The sequence below is a fragment of the Gobius niger genome, assembly GCF_951799975.1.
Source record: "Gobius niger genome assembly, chromosome: 16".
Lineage (NCBI taxonomy): Eukaryota > Metazoa > Chordata > Actinopteri > Gobiiformes > Gobiidae > Gobius > Gobius niger.
Window position 1 is genome coordinate 20,645,624 of NC_136867.1, and position 15,981 is coordinate 20,661,604.

Below are 15,981 nucleotides of genomic sequence, written 5' to 3' on the forward strand. Positions count from 1 at the left end.
AAATAAATGATGGTGTTTTATAGTTAGGAAAACAGACTTCCTGTTAGGTAAGCTTTATTAGAAACCAGCAAAATATGGAATGATATGAGTAAAATATGAAAAGATATTCATAATTCATCTTATTTATAAAGGGTAAAAATTTAGTGAAGGGCTTCATACATTCCTTCTATTCGGTGACAGTGTTGGGGGGGGTAACGTATTACAAAAGTAATGAGTTACAAAAGTACATTGCTTTTTTCAGTAACTAAGGAATATAACAGGAGGAACACAGACACTAAGGAATAATAATACAAAATACGGGAATATATTAGTCATTACAATTCAAGTCACTTGAGGTACAATATAGAATATTATAATATTGAAAATATTACAATTTTTAAGTAACAACACTGTTTGGTGAGCCAGTCATTTCAATCCATAAGCTTCTTCCTCTGTAACCCTGGTCTGGGAGAGTCGTTTGACTTGCAGAGCTCAGATTGGTCGGTCTCCTCCTGGTCCTCGGGCTCCAGGTTTTCGAAGAAGCTGTCAGCGTAGTTCAGCATTTGCTCCACAGCAGACAGCAGCAGGACGTCCACCTCCAGCTCCAGATCCAGCTCCTCACTGTAGTTTTTCACCGGGACGATGCAGGACAGAGGGATGCCAATGTTCTCGCTCACCTCTCGAGCCTAAAGTCACAAAGCATTATGCTATTAAATGTTGTTTGTCTGGTTTATTCAGTGCAGCTCCCAAACTTGGAGAATGTACTCCCAGAGTTGTTAATTGGAATTCATTCCAGACTTTACAGCTTTTAGTTTTTCAATTTTGCCTTTATGGTGCATCCACGATACACTCCAAGGGGATAAAATGGATTTACTCTCTGTCTAAGGCAGAACCAACATACTCAAAATACATCGCATAAATCATCTACTTAATGTATCTCATTTAAGATGTTATTTTGTTGTCCAGTGTCTAACAGAAAGAGTTCAGTGATGCAATAGTAATAATGCACTTTTTTTTTTTTTTTTTATGGCATTGACATGGCTAAGAACAAAAAGTCGATTTACCATGAAGTGGACCCTGTGAACTTACCTTCTTCTGAATGTAAACGCTGTGATAGACGTTTTTCAAATCTTCTTGCACCAGGGGGCAGGCTTCATCTATTTTGGTCAACAGCAACATCTGGGGGACTCCTGACAGAGCAAATAGTTGCCTGTAATTATCAAAGAAAAAGTGAATGTACACTCAGCTTTCTGACGGCAGCTTACCCATCTGGTTGGCCTTTTTCCGGATGGAGCCAATCTTGTCCAGCATTTTCTGGCTCATGAGGGACACTTTGCCTGCGTCAACCACGTAAGCCACGCAGTGAATTTGGTCTTTCACTGTCACATGTTTTGTGTAGCCTGGGGTCCCCTTCTGCAGCGGTACAGACTGGCTGAACTAAAGGAGGAGAAAGTGCTTCATGAGGGTTCAGTTACCATTCAAGATGTGTCGGCCGCTTAAAGGTTTACACTTAAGATGCATTTTATTTATGCACAAAACAATGATGCCTTGTTGGTACATTGTCTCTGTACATTGCGAATAATCATGATAAGAGGCAGAAAAAGAAGTTAAAATAATAAGCATGTATGACGAGTACTGTATATGCACAACATACAATTTTATTTTAAATCCTGTCTTGTGAAAAGTCTAATTTTCTGCTAAAAAGAAAAGTACCTGGTAGCGGTTCTGGACGTGGCCTTTGCAGATGGTGATGACGTCGTCTGGGTCTAAACCTGCATCAGGACTCTCCTCCAGCCCCATCGTGTCACACAGAACCAGAGGAACAGGGGATCCTCCTTTACCCGCCTTTATGGTGTAGGTGCGAAACTGCAAACAAAACAAAAAAGCAAGGGGGTTTTTGACTTCACTTTCAATTGCACCTTTTCTACAGTAAATATCTTTAACATTTATCCATTATTCATTTATTTGATTCCGCATGTACCTGAGTGGTCACACTCTTCCCCGCAGTCCCCGCGATGGCCCGGGACGTCATGCCGCCCCTGAATACTGAGTTTATGGAGTTGAAGAAGCTGGACTTTCCAGCTCCCACAGGTCCCACCATCAGCACCCGCGCCTCCTTCACCCCCTCCATGTCCGGATGGTACGACTGGATCTGCTCCTTCAACAACTGCCTTTTACTGTGAAGAACAACAAGGTTTTCAGGCTCTAAATCTGGAATAATTAAGCTGTTTGTAACTTGGACATACTCTTCTGTCCACTGAGCATTCCTCCAAGGTTTGGCGAGGAGTCCTCCCATATCTGACCAATCAGTTAATTAAGAATTAATCGTCATCATCAAAAAGTTTTGAATGTATCTTGCAGAAAAAATTCAGATTTCATATTGTGACGATGAACAAACCTTCAACTCGATACACTTCAAACTCAGTCAGAGCCAAGTCGCTTCTGTGCATCTCAGCGGGATTGAAGTTATAGGCTGCTCCTGGTGCACTCTGTATATTGGCTGTGTTGTCTTTTAAAAAAAGTAAAGCCCCAAAGTTTGGACCAGCGGCTCCATCCACAAAGGCAGGCTGACCGGCAGTGACCCCCACCCGGAGTGGCCTGGGTCTCTCCTCACTGATGCTGTACAGAAACGCCTGCTCATCGCTGACATTTTTGTTCGTTTGGGCGAAGTCTTTGGCGGTGTAAGCCCCGAAGACAAACCCAGAGGAGTTGTAGGCAACACAGATGGTGGGGCCCTGTCTGTCACAGCGATTGTGAAACTGATTTGCAGCAAAGCCGTGGACCGAGGCTTTGTAAAGCAGGTGGAGCTGAGGATGATTGAAAAGAGACAGGAGCTTCTTCCTCTGGTCGTTGGTCAGACTGGAGATGATGGCAGACATGGTGGAAAGAGACTCGGGCGGACACTGTATAAAAATGTATTTTAAAAAAAGTTACGTTTGTCTCACATTGTGGAGTTAAGATCAGGACATGAGCTATTATTTGAGGAATTTGGAAGCAGCGCAGAATTCAAAAAGAGGAAGGGAGCAGCGCTTGGACCAGTTCCTCAGAGTTTGACTAAAAAAGAAACAGAAAGGGAAAGTCATCCAAAAATAGAGAAAACTAGGCACTCTCTGGTGAAGTTGCCTTTATTTTTATGGCATGTCTAAACGGACAAACATAGCCCCAATGCGTTTCAGCCTAGGTCTTCTCCAGGGGGGACAAAACACATTTGTTCTACGAAAGACGTAAACTGTTGAGTCCTATGTTATAATGTTTTAACAATAAAAAATACACATAACAACTCCACTTCAGGCATTTCCTGACAGGCTAAGTTAAAGTTACAGAACAAAATAAAACCTAGATATCAAGATTATCTTTTGTCTTTTACACAGGAATCTTGGTCTTAAGCCCCTTCATCATTTGGAAACATGTTCCTCAACATTTACATTTCAATTTCATATTAGTAATTACTCCTTTAGAGCAACTATTCTACCATAAAATTGAGATTTACCTGTGGATGAGTTCACTTCAGTGGTGAATGCAGAGGAGTAGACAAAACTGGTCTGAATGAAAGTGAAAGCACATCATAAATAAATACCCCTTTGGTGGGAGGCAACTGTACTTTCAGGGTCATTATACAAAGCTTTGGCAAAGAGCCGGCACAGCAGAGAAAGCTTTCTTTCTTTCTTTCTTTCTTTCTTTCTTTCTTTCTTTCTTTCTTTCTTTCTTTCTTTCTTTCGTTTTTTCCTATTTTTTTGATTTTTCTCTTTTCCCTTTTTTCTTTTCTTTTCTTTTTTACTTCAGTGACAAAATGTGTGCACTTGTTGCAGAACTTAGCAGTGATATGGGTTGAGGCAAATGAAACATGTATGAAGGGCAACATGGTGTTTCTTTCATCCATAATACAATAGAAAAGTTCTCTACTAATGAAAATGTGGGCTTATTGAGCAGATGTGAAGGCCAACAGGAGGCTACATGTTGTGCCAAAGTTTGCAAGACGTTCTTTGTGTCATTTGTGTGACCTCGGGGAACATGCTTCGGGTCAGGGTTATTGTTGAGAGCCATTTCTGAACTTTTGGGTCTATCATTATATAGTTTGAGCACATCTAAGATTTAAGAGGTTTGATAGGCTACATGTTTCATATTTGGAAAAAACACATTGGATCTGTTGTAAAGGCAAGCTACTTCCAACTGAGACTCCTTGCTCAAATGAAAGCGTATACTTGCCACAAAAATATTTAGAGAAAGCGATCCACAACTATATCACTTCAAGGTTGGATTACTGTAACTCCCTTTATACAGGGCGGGACCTGAACCCTCCTTTTTGCTTCGGCCTTCAGTTAGATGTAGACCAGACACAGCTTGTGCCTTTGATACTACCTGTGGAACAAGACACTTTTTTTTTTCTTCTCTAGAGTACAGATACTTTGATATATTAGGCTAATAAAAGTAAAACAAAGTACCATATGCTAAAACTACTCCAAAAAGAACTGTTTCTTCAAAATCTTTACTCAAGTGCATGGACTTGAGTATTGTACTACCCGCCTCTGATGTAAACTAATCATATAATGTAAAGAACAGGCCGGAGAATCCCAGTTGTGCAATAAAAAAATGTGAAGATTCAGTTAGAGGAGATTGCACGCCCTCTGGTGGACATTTAGAGCAATAATACTCTGCACACATTCACTGGAAACAGATCAATGCAGCAGGTTGCTAGAAAATAAAGTAAAACGCATTTAAACCAATGGCAATTATAGAGATAAAGCTTTTTAACTGTGACACATTCAAGAGCAAAGGGCATAGTTCTAGTTGCACCTAAAACATAGTGGGGTAACAGAGGAACTGATGGCGTTAATTTGTATTTGATTCAGGCCATTAACATGCAAATATAAATGAACAGGCAACAGTTTATTTAAAAGTTAATATGCAGCGTTTGATGACATTATGAGTAAATGATGCCTCATCACTCTCATGTCCGTTGTGACTCATTAGTAAAGTTAAAGCAGCCCTATGGAAGTCCTACAAGCAACAAACACGCCTGATGCAAAGGGACAATGTTTTAATATGAATGATGGTGTTTTATAAGCTAGGAAAACAGCTACATAGACTTCCTGTAGGTACGTTTTATTAGTAACCCGCAAACTATGGAATGAAATGAGTAGAATATGAAATGATATTCAAAATACAGATTATTAACAAAAGGTAAACATTTTGGTGGAGGGCTTTGTACATGCATTCTGTAATTTTAATCCACAAGCTTCTTCTTTTGCAACCCTGGCTTGGGAGAGTCGTTTGACTTGCAGAGCTCAGATTGGTCGGTCTCCTCCTGGTCCTCGGGCTCCAGGTTTTCGAAGAAGCTGTCAGCGTAGTTCAGCATTTGCTCCACAGCAGACAGCAGCAGGACGTCCACCTCCAGCTCCAGATCCAGCTCCTCACTGTAGTTTTTCACCGGGACGATGCAGGACAGAGGGATGCCAATGTTCTCGCTCACCTCTCGAGCCTAAAGTCACAAAGCATTATGCTATTAAATGTTGTTTGTCTGGTTTATTCAGTGCAGCTCCCAAACTTGGAGAATGTACTCCCAGAGTTGTTAATTGGAATTCATTCCAGACTTTACAGCTTTTAGTTTTTCAATTTTGCCTTTATGGTGCATCCACGATACACTCCAAGGGGATAAAATGGATTTACTCTCTGTCTAAGGCAGAACCAACATACTCAAAATACATCGCATAAATCATCTACTTAATGTATCTCATTTAAGATGTTATTTTGTTGTCCAGTGTCTAACAGAAAGAGTTCAGTGATGCAATAGTAATAATGTACTTTTTTTTTTTTTTTTTATGGCATTGACATGGCTAAGAACAAAAAGTCGATTTACCATGAAGTGGACCCTGTGAACTTACCTTCTTCTGAATGTAAACGCTGTGATAGACGTTTTTCAAATCTTCTTGCACCAGGGGGCAGGCTTCATCTATTTTGGTCAACAGCAACATCTGGGGGACTCCTGACAGAGCAAATAGTTGCCTGTAATTATCAAAGAAAAAGTGAAAGTACACTCAGCTTTCTGACGGCAGCTTACCCATCTGGTTGGCCTTTTTCCGGATGGAGCCAATCTTGTCCAGCATTTTCTGGCTCATGAGGGACACTTTGCCTGCGTCAACCACGTAAGCCACGCAGTGAATTTGGTCTTTCACTGTCACATGTTTTGTGTAGCCTGGGGTCCCCTTCTGCAGCGGTACAGACTGGCTGAACTAAAGGAGGAGAAAGTGCTTCATGAGGGTTCAGTTACCATTCAAGATGTGTCGGCCGCTTAAAGGTTTACACTTAAGATGCATTTTATTTATGCACAAAACAATGATGCCTTGTTGGTACATTGTCTCTGTACATTGCGAATAATCATGATAAGAGGCAGAAAAAGAAGTTAAAATAATAAGCATGTATGACGAGTACTGTATATGCACAACATACAATTTTATTTTAAATCCTGTCTTGTGAAAAGTCTAATTTTCTGCTAAAAAGAAAAGTACCTGGTAGCGGTTCTGGACGTGGCCTTTGCAGATGGTGATGACGTCGTCTGGGTCTAAACCTGCATCAGGACTCTCCTCCAGCCCCATCGTGTCACACAGAACCAGAGGAACAGGGGATCCTCCTTTACCCGCCTTTATGGTGTAGGTGCGAAACTGCAAACAAAACAAAAAAGCAAGGGGGTTTTTGACTTCACTTTCAATTGCACCTTTTCTACAGTAAATATCTTTAACATTTATCCATTATTCATTTATTTGATTCCGCATGTACCTGAGTGGTCACACTCTTCCCCGCAGTCCCCGCGATGGCCCGGGACGTCATGCCGCCCCTGAATACTGAGTTTATGGAGTTGAAGAAGCTGGACTTTCCAGCTCCCACAGGTCCCACCATCAGCACCCGCGCCTCCTTCACCCCCTCCATGTCCGGATGGTACGACTGGATCTGCTCCTTCAACAACTGCCTTTTACTGTGAAGAACAACAAGGTTTTCAGGCTCTAAATCTGGAATAATTAAGCTGTTTGTAACTTGGACATACTCTTCTGTCCACTGAGCATTCCTCCAAGGTTTGGCGAGGAGTCCTCCCATATCTGACCAATCAGTTAATTAAGAATTAATCGTCATCATCAAAAAGTTTTGAATGTATCTTGCAGAAAAAATTCAGATTTCATATTGTGACGATGAACAAACCTTCAACTCGATACACTTCAAACTCAGTCAGAGCCAAGTCGCTTCTGTGCATCTCAGCGGGATTGAAGTTATAGGCTGCTCCTGGTGCACTCTGTATATTGGCTGTGTTGTCTTTTAAAAAAAGTAAAGCCCCAAAGTTTGGACCAGCGGCTCCATCCACAAAGGCAGGCTGACCGGCAGTGACCCCCACCCGGAGTGGCCTGGGTCTCTCCTCACTGATGCTGTACAGAAACGCCTGCTCATCGCTGACATTTTTGTTCGTTTGGGCGAAGTCTTTGGCGGTGTAAGCCCCGAAGACAAACCCAGAGGAGTTGTAGGCAACACAGATGGTGGGGCCCTGTCTGTCACAGCGATTGTGAAACTGATTTGCAGCAAAGCCGTGGACCGAGGCTTTGTAAAGCAGGTGGAGCTGAGGATGATTGAAAAGAGACAGGAGCTTCTTCCTCTGGTCGTTGGTCAGACTGGAGATGATGGCAGACATGGTGGAAAGAGACTCGGGCGGACACTGTATAAAAATGTATTTTAAAAAAAGTTACGTTTGTCTCACATTGTGGAGTTAAGATCAGGACATGAGCTATTATTTGAGGAATTTGGAAGCAGCGCAGAATTCAAAAAGAGGAAGGGAGCAGCGCTTGGACCAGTTCCTCAGAGTTTGACTAAAAAAGAAACAGAAAGGGAAAGTCATCCAAAAATAGAGAAAACTAGGCACTCTCTGGTGAAGTTGCCTTTATTTTTATGGCATGTCTAAACGGACAAACATAGCCCCAATGCGTTTCAGCCTAGGTCTTCTCCAGGGGGGACAAAACACATTTGTTCTACGAAAGACGTAAACTGTTGAGTCCTATGTTATAATGTTTTAACAATAAAAAATACACATAACAACTCCACTTCAGGCATTTCCTGACAGGCTAAGTTAAAGTTACAGAACAAAATAAAACCTAGATATCAAGATTATCTTTTGTCTTTTACACAGGAATCTTGGTCTTAAGCCCCTTCATCATTTGGAAACATGTTCCTCAACATTTACATTTCAATTTCATATTAGTAATTACTCCTTTAGAGCAACTATTCTACCATAAAATTGAGATTTACCTGTGGATGAGTTCACTTCAGTGGTGAATGCAGAGGAGTAGACAAAACTGGTCTGAATGAAAGTGAAAGCACATCATAAATAAATACCCCTTTGGTGGGAGGCAACTGTACTTTCAGGGTCATTATACAAAGCTTTGGCAAAGAGCCGGCACAGCAGAGAAAGCTTTCTTTCTTTCTTTCTTTCTTTCTTTCTTTCTTTCTTTCTTTCTTTCTTTCTTTCGTTTTTTCCTATTTTTTTGATTTTTCTCTTTTCCCTTTTTTCTTTTCTTTTCTTTTTTACTTCAGTGACAAAATGTGTGCACTTGTTGCAGAACTTAGCAGTGATATGGGTTGAGGCTAATGAAACATGTATGAAGGGCAACATGGTGTTTCTTTCATCCATAATACAATAGAAAAGTTCTCTACTAATGAAAATGTGGGCTTATTGAGCAGATGTGAAGGCCAACAGGAGGCTACATGTTGTGCCAAAGTTTGCAAGACGTTCTTTGTGTCATTTGTGTGACCTCGGGGAACATGCTTCGGGTCAGGGTTATTGTTGAGAGCCATTTCTGAACTTTTGGGTCTATCATTATATAGTTTGAGCACATCTAAGATTTAAGAGGTTTGATAGGCTACATGTTTCATATTTGGAAAAAACACATTGGATCTGTTGTAAAGGCAAGCTACTTCCAACTGAGACTCCTTGCTCAAATGAAAGCGTATACTTGCCACAAAAATATTTAGAGAAAGCGATCCACAACTATATCACTTCAAGGTTGGATTACTGTAACTCCCTTTATACAGGGCGGGACCTGAACCCTCCTTTTTGCTTCGGCCTTCAGTTAGATGTAGACCAGACACAGCTTGTGCCTTTGATACTACCTGTGGAACAAGACACTTTTTTTTTTTTCTCTAGAGTACAGATACTTTGATATATTAGGCTAATAAAAGTAAAACAAAGTACCATATGCTAAAACTACTCCAAAAAGAACTGTTTCTTCAAAATCTTTACTCAAGTGCATGGACTTGAGTATTGTACTACCCGCCTCTGATGTAAACTAATCATATAATGTAAAGAACAGGCCGGAGAATCCCAGTTGTGCAATAAAAAAATGTGAAGATTCAGTTAGAGGAGATTGCACGCCCTCTGGTGGACATTTAGAGCAATAATACTCTGCACACATTCACTGGAAACAGATCAATGCAGCAGGTTGCTAGAAAATAAAGTAAAACGCATTTAAACCAATGGCAATTATAGAGATAAAGCTTTTTAACTGTGACACATTCAAGAGCAAAGGGCATAGTTCTAGTTGCACCTAAAACATAGTGGGGTAACAGAGGAACTGATGGCGTTAATTTGTATTTGATTCAGGCCATTAACATGCAAATATAAATGAACAGGCAACAGTTTATTTAAAAGTTAATATGCAGCGTTTGATGACATTATGAGTAAATGATGCCTCATCACTCTCATGTCCGTTGTGACTCATTAGTAAAGTTAAAGCAGCCCTATGGAAGTCCTACAAGCAACAAACACGCCTGATGCAAAGGGACAATGTTTTAATATGAATGATGGTGTTTTATAAGCTAGGAAAACAGCTACATAGACTTCCTGTAGGTACGTTTTATTAGTAACCCGCAAACTATGGAATGAAATGAGTAGAATATGAAATGATATTCAAAATACAGATTATTAACAAAAGGTAAACATTTTGGTGGAGGGCTTTGTACATGCATTCTGTAATTTTAATCCACAAGCTTCTTCTTTTGCAACCCTGGCTTGGGAGAGTCGTTTGACTTGCAGAGCTCAGATTGGTCGGTCTCCTCCTGGTCCTCGGGCTCCAGGTTTTCGAAGAAGCTGTCAGCGTAGTTCAGCATTTGCTCCACAGCAGACAGCAGCAGGACGTCCACCTCCGGCTCCAGATCCAGCTCCTCACTGTAGTTTTTCACCGGGACGATGCAGGACAGAGGGATGCCAATGTTCTCGCTCACCTCTCGAGCCTAAAGTCACAAAGCATTATTAGGTTTTTAAACATCACAACTGTTTTACTTTATTCAACAAGTACTTTTAGAAACCTTTTGGTAATTCACGTTTTATAGGATAATTTCATTTAAAAAAAAATCTGTTTGGAAACCTTTGTGAAGGCTCTCATTCATCCCTGGATGAATGAGAGCCTTCTGATCATCAACTGATCAGAAATGCCCTAAAGAGCTAAAAAGAAGCTTCTGTGACTAGAAGAGAAACGTCCTCAACTTTACCAAAACTCAGTCCAGTCGATGATTTAACCTTTTCTGTTTGAAAACGTGAATAATCTGATGCAGGGCCTTCAATAGGCAAAATATATTCATCTTAAATAAGATAAATTGTATAAAAGGGCTTGAATTACAATATAAATAATGCTCAGTTTATTGTGAAATCAAATTTTATATAAAACTTAAAAGGGACTATATGGGGTTTAAAAATGTTAAAATTATGTATTTTCCTCCCCCTACATGTTCCAGCAATGTCCCAATGTGTAGAATGAGCCCAGACCTATTCACCACAACTGCCTCTAAAATCCTGCAGTATCACTCAAAAAGGTGTGGTGAATTGCGTCATGCACGATCATACTATAGAAGGTGCAGCTGCACGTATGACCTGAGGTGGCTCAGGTCATAGCCTAGCTCATAGCCAGGTGGGTGAGGCTGCAGGTTCATCACACGATGAACCTGTAGATTTATGTAAACTAATTGTAGAAACCGTAATCCTATCATAATTACACACCCATAACTATATCCAAGTTTGCACAGCCATTTTATTCACATCCATCCTGGACATGAGTCGAGCTTAAGCCACGCCCCGACAGCAGTAGCGGCAAATTGTGGATTTAAACTGCTGCTACACTAAGGCTTGTTCTCTGCATTTGACCCATACTTCAGTGTCAGTGCAGCGTCCAGAGACAAATCTCCTTTAAAAACACAGGACAATCACCTCCGTGGGGGGTGAGTGTATTGAGCTCTTGAAAACAATACAGACTGAATATTCATAACACAATGGTTAAGAGCTTAAACAAGTTAATTGATCCTCATATGGAGCGTGTGAACTCACTGTACCTTCTTTTGGATGTAAACACTGTAATAGACGTTCTTCAAATCTTCTTGCACCAGGGGGCAGGCTTCATCTATTTTGGTCAACAGCAAAATCTGAGGGACTCCTATGACAGAGCAAACAGATGACGGTAATTATCAAACAAGAGAAACATAGCTTTATGACAGCAGCTTACCCATCTGATTGGCCTTCTTCCGGATGGAGCCAAACTTGTCCAGCATTTTCTGGCTCATGAGGGACACTTTGCACGCGTCGATCACATAAACCACACAGTGAATCTTGTCTTTCAGAGTCACATGTTTTTTGTAGCCTGGGGTCCCCTTCTGCAGAGGTGCAGACTGATTGAACTTGGAAAAGAGAAAGCACTCAGTGAGTGGATACCATTTGACGCCATCTTTCTGGTCTGTTAAGTCAATTAATCATTATTAAAATTCTGCTGAGTGAAAGACCTGGTAGCGATCCAGTGCATGGCCTCTACAGATGGTGATGACGTCGTCTGGGTCTAAACCTGCATCAGGACTCTCCTCCAGGCCCATCGTGTCACACAGAACCAGAGGAACAGGGGATCCTCCTTTACCCGCCTTTATGGTGTAGGTGCGAAACTGCAAACAAAACAATTACAAGGTGGTTATTGATGGATTGATTTCAGTTGTGCTTTTGCAAAACTTCTTCAAGTCATAATCGGTGAAAGTTTGCTACCCATTAGTGATGCGCGGGTTGCGGGTTCCACCGCGGGCCCCGCGGTCTGCCCGCGGTTCGGGTCGGGTCGGGTCGTGAAATTCTCCTTCGATCGCGGGGCGGGTTGGGGCGGGTCAAAAAATGCCGGTCGCGGGCACTATGTGCCTCCGTACGCGCATTCATTGAATTCATTCACAACTTATTCCGTCGTCTTTACAGCAGGTTTTTAGCGTAAATATACGTCGGATTTTCATAAAACAAGCAGCGTTTTGCAGCTTGTGATCCAGAGAACGCTTTTGTGGAGCTCATGTTTCCTATTTTCCACCGTATGTGCGACTGTGTGTGACTTCGCGTTAGGCCGACCTGTGCTCTCTTCCTCTCTCCCTCTTGCCCAGCGCTCTTCGGAGGGGGAGAGAGAGAGAGAGCGCGCGCGCGCGCGAGGGGCTGACACACCGGTGCTGTTCATACGGATCATAGTTGTAACGCGTAATTTTTAATGGTTGCGGGTGCGGGTGCGGGGCGGGGCGGGGCGGGCTGTAAAAATAGAACAACGTTGCGGGGCGGGCCGGGTCGGGTTGGAACCTGCTCCAAATGCGGGAGCAGGTTCCAACCCGCGCATCACTACTACCCATTGTACACTTCCAGTTACCACAATCCTTTAATTTTGGGACGTTTTTAGTGCCTCCTCATTCTGTGCATGTACCTGAGTGGTCACACTCTTCCCCGCAGTCCCCGCGATGGCCCGGGACGTCATGCCGCCCCTGAATACTGAGTTTATGGAGTTGAAGAAGCTGGACTTTCCAGCTCCAACAGGTCCCACCATCAGCACCCGCGCCTCCTTCACCCCCTCCATGTCCGGATGGTACGACTGGATCTGCTCCTTCAACAACTGCCTTTTACTGCGAGAAGCATAAGGTTATTCAGCATCTCGAAATCAAGTGTGTAAAAATTGGCTGCTTGCAAGCTATTTGGAAATACTCTTCTGTCCACTGAACGTTCCTCCAGGGTTTGGTCAGGAGTCCTCCCAAATCTGACAAAAACGATCAACAAAAGAATGTGACAAAAAGTTTCATTTTATTTTATTATGATTATTAATGTTGTATTAGGTTTATCTAGTCATTTAAATAAAATCAGAACATGTGCTTCATTAAATGTGCGCACAACAGTTAGGAACCTCCATTTCTGAAGTAATTTTAAGATTTTTTTACCGCAATGTCACGCAGCTTCCCAAAGGCATAGAGGGACCAGGGTGGGCTTGGAATCTCTAGTTTCCAACACTAAAGCAAGGCTCTATCTCTTTCTGTTCCAACCAAAGTTACGTTCGAAAATAGGCGATGTTGTAGATAGGGTTCAAAAATGAAAGCGCAATTCGGCGCCCCCTCCAGCAGATGGCGCCCTAGACCACCAATAAATGGATGTCTGATTATCGCACTTACCAGCAATACAAATACCAAATGTATTTTTGTGCATTTAAACTGCTAACATAATGAGTGTAACTAATAAACAGGATATCTTCTTCCTTGAATTGTTTTTAACTTGATTCATTCATTTTGTGATTCTTATAACAAACCTTCAACTCGATACACTTCAAACTCAGTCAGAGCCAAGTCGCCTCCGTGCATCTCAGCGGGATTGAAGTTATAGGCTGCTCCTGGTGCACTCTGTATATTAGCTGTGTTATTAAGTAAAAACAGCAGCGCCCCAAAGTTTGGACCGGTGGCTCCATCCACAAAGGCAGGCTGACCGGCAGTGACCCCCACCCGGAGTGGCCTGGGTCTCTCCTCACTGATGCTGTACAGAAACGCCTGCTCATCGATTACATTTTGGTTCGTTTGGGCGAAGTCTTTGGCGGTGTAAGCCCCGAAGACAAACCCAGAGGAGTTGTAGGCAACACAGATGGTGGGGCCCTGTCTGTTGCAGCGATAGTGAAACTGATTTGCAGGAAAGCCGTGGACCGAGGCTTTGTAAAGCAGGTGTAGCTGAGGATGATTGAAAAGAGACAGGAGCTTCTTCCTCTGGTCGTTGATGAGGCTTGAGATGACGGCAGACATGGTGGAGGGGGACGGTAGGACACAAGCTGTATAAAGACAAAAACAGATCAAGTACTGCACTACTTTGGGTATGTATGGTATACCTCACACATGCTTTTGTTATTTTTTACTAATCTACAACCTTTTTTTTAAAAAATAATATTAATCAACCAATTGTGCTCGTTTTTAGCCCACGCCTTATTGTACCCAATGTACAATAAATTAAACATAACAAAATCTGCTGTTCTCTTTATTAGTTGCTTCCTTATGTTTTCAGCACTAACCAAGACAAATCATGGCTCCCACGTGCATTAAAGGCAATGGGGAAAAAACACATTTATTTACTCTCTCCCAAATCTAAAAGCTTCTTGAAAAAAAAAGCGTCAAAATAGCAACAAAAACAAAATGTAAATAAGGATGAAACCGCACTAAAGCATCAAAAGAGCAACAAAAATGCACAAAAAAAAAGCGATGAAAAGGCAACAAAAGAGTGACAACGCAGCGACAACTTAACCCAAAAGTTTAGATCGATTTTGTAGGTCTTAGCTTTCAAATTCATTCACATTCATTTTAGATTTGGGGGGGTTAAGAAGTTAAGTAGCTGCCCTGCCCAGTGGTAGATCTCGCTCGACCCCACGTGCCTGGATTAATCATGGCCATCTAAAAAGCCCCTTTGATGAAATAGAAACCTGTCCCTAAACATATTTCAGTTAAAATAAAACGTTTTAAGTTTAAAGCAGAAATCCCATCACAAAACTGAGATTCAGCCTACCCACGGAGTGCTGTCGCGTAGACGGAGCAGTTCTCGATAAACGAAACTGAAAGTCCGCGTCCGACAAAGATGCTGCGTCCAGGGCGTGCCCCACGTGCCCGGCCATGCCCAGTTCCATGATCTACACATGTGACTGACTGAGCTGAATTCTCGCGGTATTTGTGAGTTTCCAAACGCACGCGCTGGACTGACTGTAATAAAAATGTGATTTTTAGGTTTGGTGATGTACAACATTTACAAATAACCACACTTTTATTTGTATTTGCCGACAAAAGCATTTAGAGGCTTTAGTCTAATTTTACTTTGTGTGCTTTGACTTCTTGGCAAAACTACTTTTAATTAAACATGAATAAAACAAATCTTGCTTTTTAATTGTTGATCGCAATCACATTAAGTGTGTACCATTAGCTGCTCTTTTAGGACCAATAGGCAGGACATTTGCCTTGGATTGGAAGGAAGTGACTTCGGAGCTACTGCCTTCAAAGGCAAGGCTTTAGGAAGCAGCCTTGGTCCTTGTCAACTGGATTCTGATTAAAGTTCAGATTAACTATTAGGTAGTCCTTGTTCAGATGTGGTCACATTTTGACCTAAGTATGTACAAAATAAAGAACTGGGTTAACACTAGTTTAATTTAGGCCTTGTTTAGTTATTCAGGGCTGGTTTAGTGTGTGATGTGGCCAATTTGATTTTTGTAAAGGTGTGTAATCCAGATGTTTATTCAGCCATGAACATCATTGTACAATCTGAAATTTATGTCAGATATTCAAAGGTCATAAACATTAAACACATCATTTTTTTGCACCAGGGTCTATCGAAAATGTACGTAAAATTACTGATAGATTTGAATAATTGACCTTTACCCTGTGCAATAGTCTTTAAACATAATGCCAAGGCAAGGCAAGTTGAACAGCCATTACCAGTGACACCTAATTTAGCTACTGTATAATGCTTTATTGCAGCTATAGACATAAAGCAATGACATAGAATGAAATACATGCAAATACTGATCCTGATTGGTACTCAAATCATGTTTGATGTCTTCAATAATAGCACACCTGATTATAAAAGAAAAAGTCAAAATATGTTATAGGTATAGCCAATATCAATATAGAAAAAATATAATCGTAATATAATAACAAAGATTAGTACTGAAGCCTTCTTCGCTCTTGTTT

The 15,981-nt window shown here is 41.5% G+C and overlaps 2 protein-coding genes across 2 annotated transcripts; both read right to left on the reverse strand.

Moving 5' to 3' along the window:
• Window positions 1-395: 395 nt before the first annotated feature.
• Window positions 396-8,329, reverse strand: LOC306976379 (uncharacterized protein). Its single transcript, XM_079574296.1, has 15 exons — window positions 8,263-8,329; window positions 7,171-7,675; window positions 7,019-7,070; window positions 6,754-6,949; window positions 6,486-6,638; window positions 6,038-6,209; window positions 5,862-5,962; window positions 5,213-5,458; window positions 2,378-2,882; window positions 2,226-2,277; window positions 1,961-2,156; window positions 1,693-1,845; window positions 1,245-1,416; window positions 1,069-1,169; window positions 396-665 (listed from the first exon to the last, which is right to left on the reverse strand). The coding sequence occupies exons 2-15, from the start codon at window positions 7,649-7,651 to the stop codon at window positions 411-413; spliced, it is 2,835 nt and encodes a 944-aa protein (XP_079430422.1). The 5' UTR covers window positions 7,652-7,675; window positions 8,263-8,329; the 3' UTR covers window positions 396-410.
• A 1,554-nt stretch (window positions 8,330-9,883) lies between these two features.
• Window positions 9,884-14,872, reverse strand: LOC306975550 (interferon-induced protein 44-like). Its single transcript, XM_079573122.1, has 8 exons — window positions 14,810-14,872; window positions 13,578-14,084; window positions 12,986-13,037; window positions 12,711-12,906; window positions 11,779-11,931; window positions 11,505-11,676; window positions 11,335-11,435; window positions 9,884-10,242 (listed from the first exon to the last, which is right to left on the reverse strand). Exons 2-8 carry the CDS (start codon window positions 14,056-14,058, stop codon window positions 9,988-9,990), a joined length of 1,410 nt encoding a protein of 469 aa, XP_079429248.1. The 5' UTR covers window positions 14,059-14,084; window positions 14,810-14,872; the 3' UTR covers window positions 9,884-9,987.
• Window positions 14,873-15,981: the final 1,109 nt, after the last annotated feature.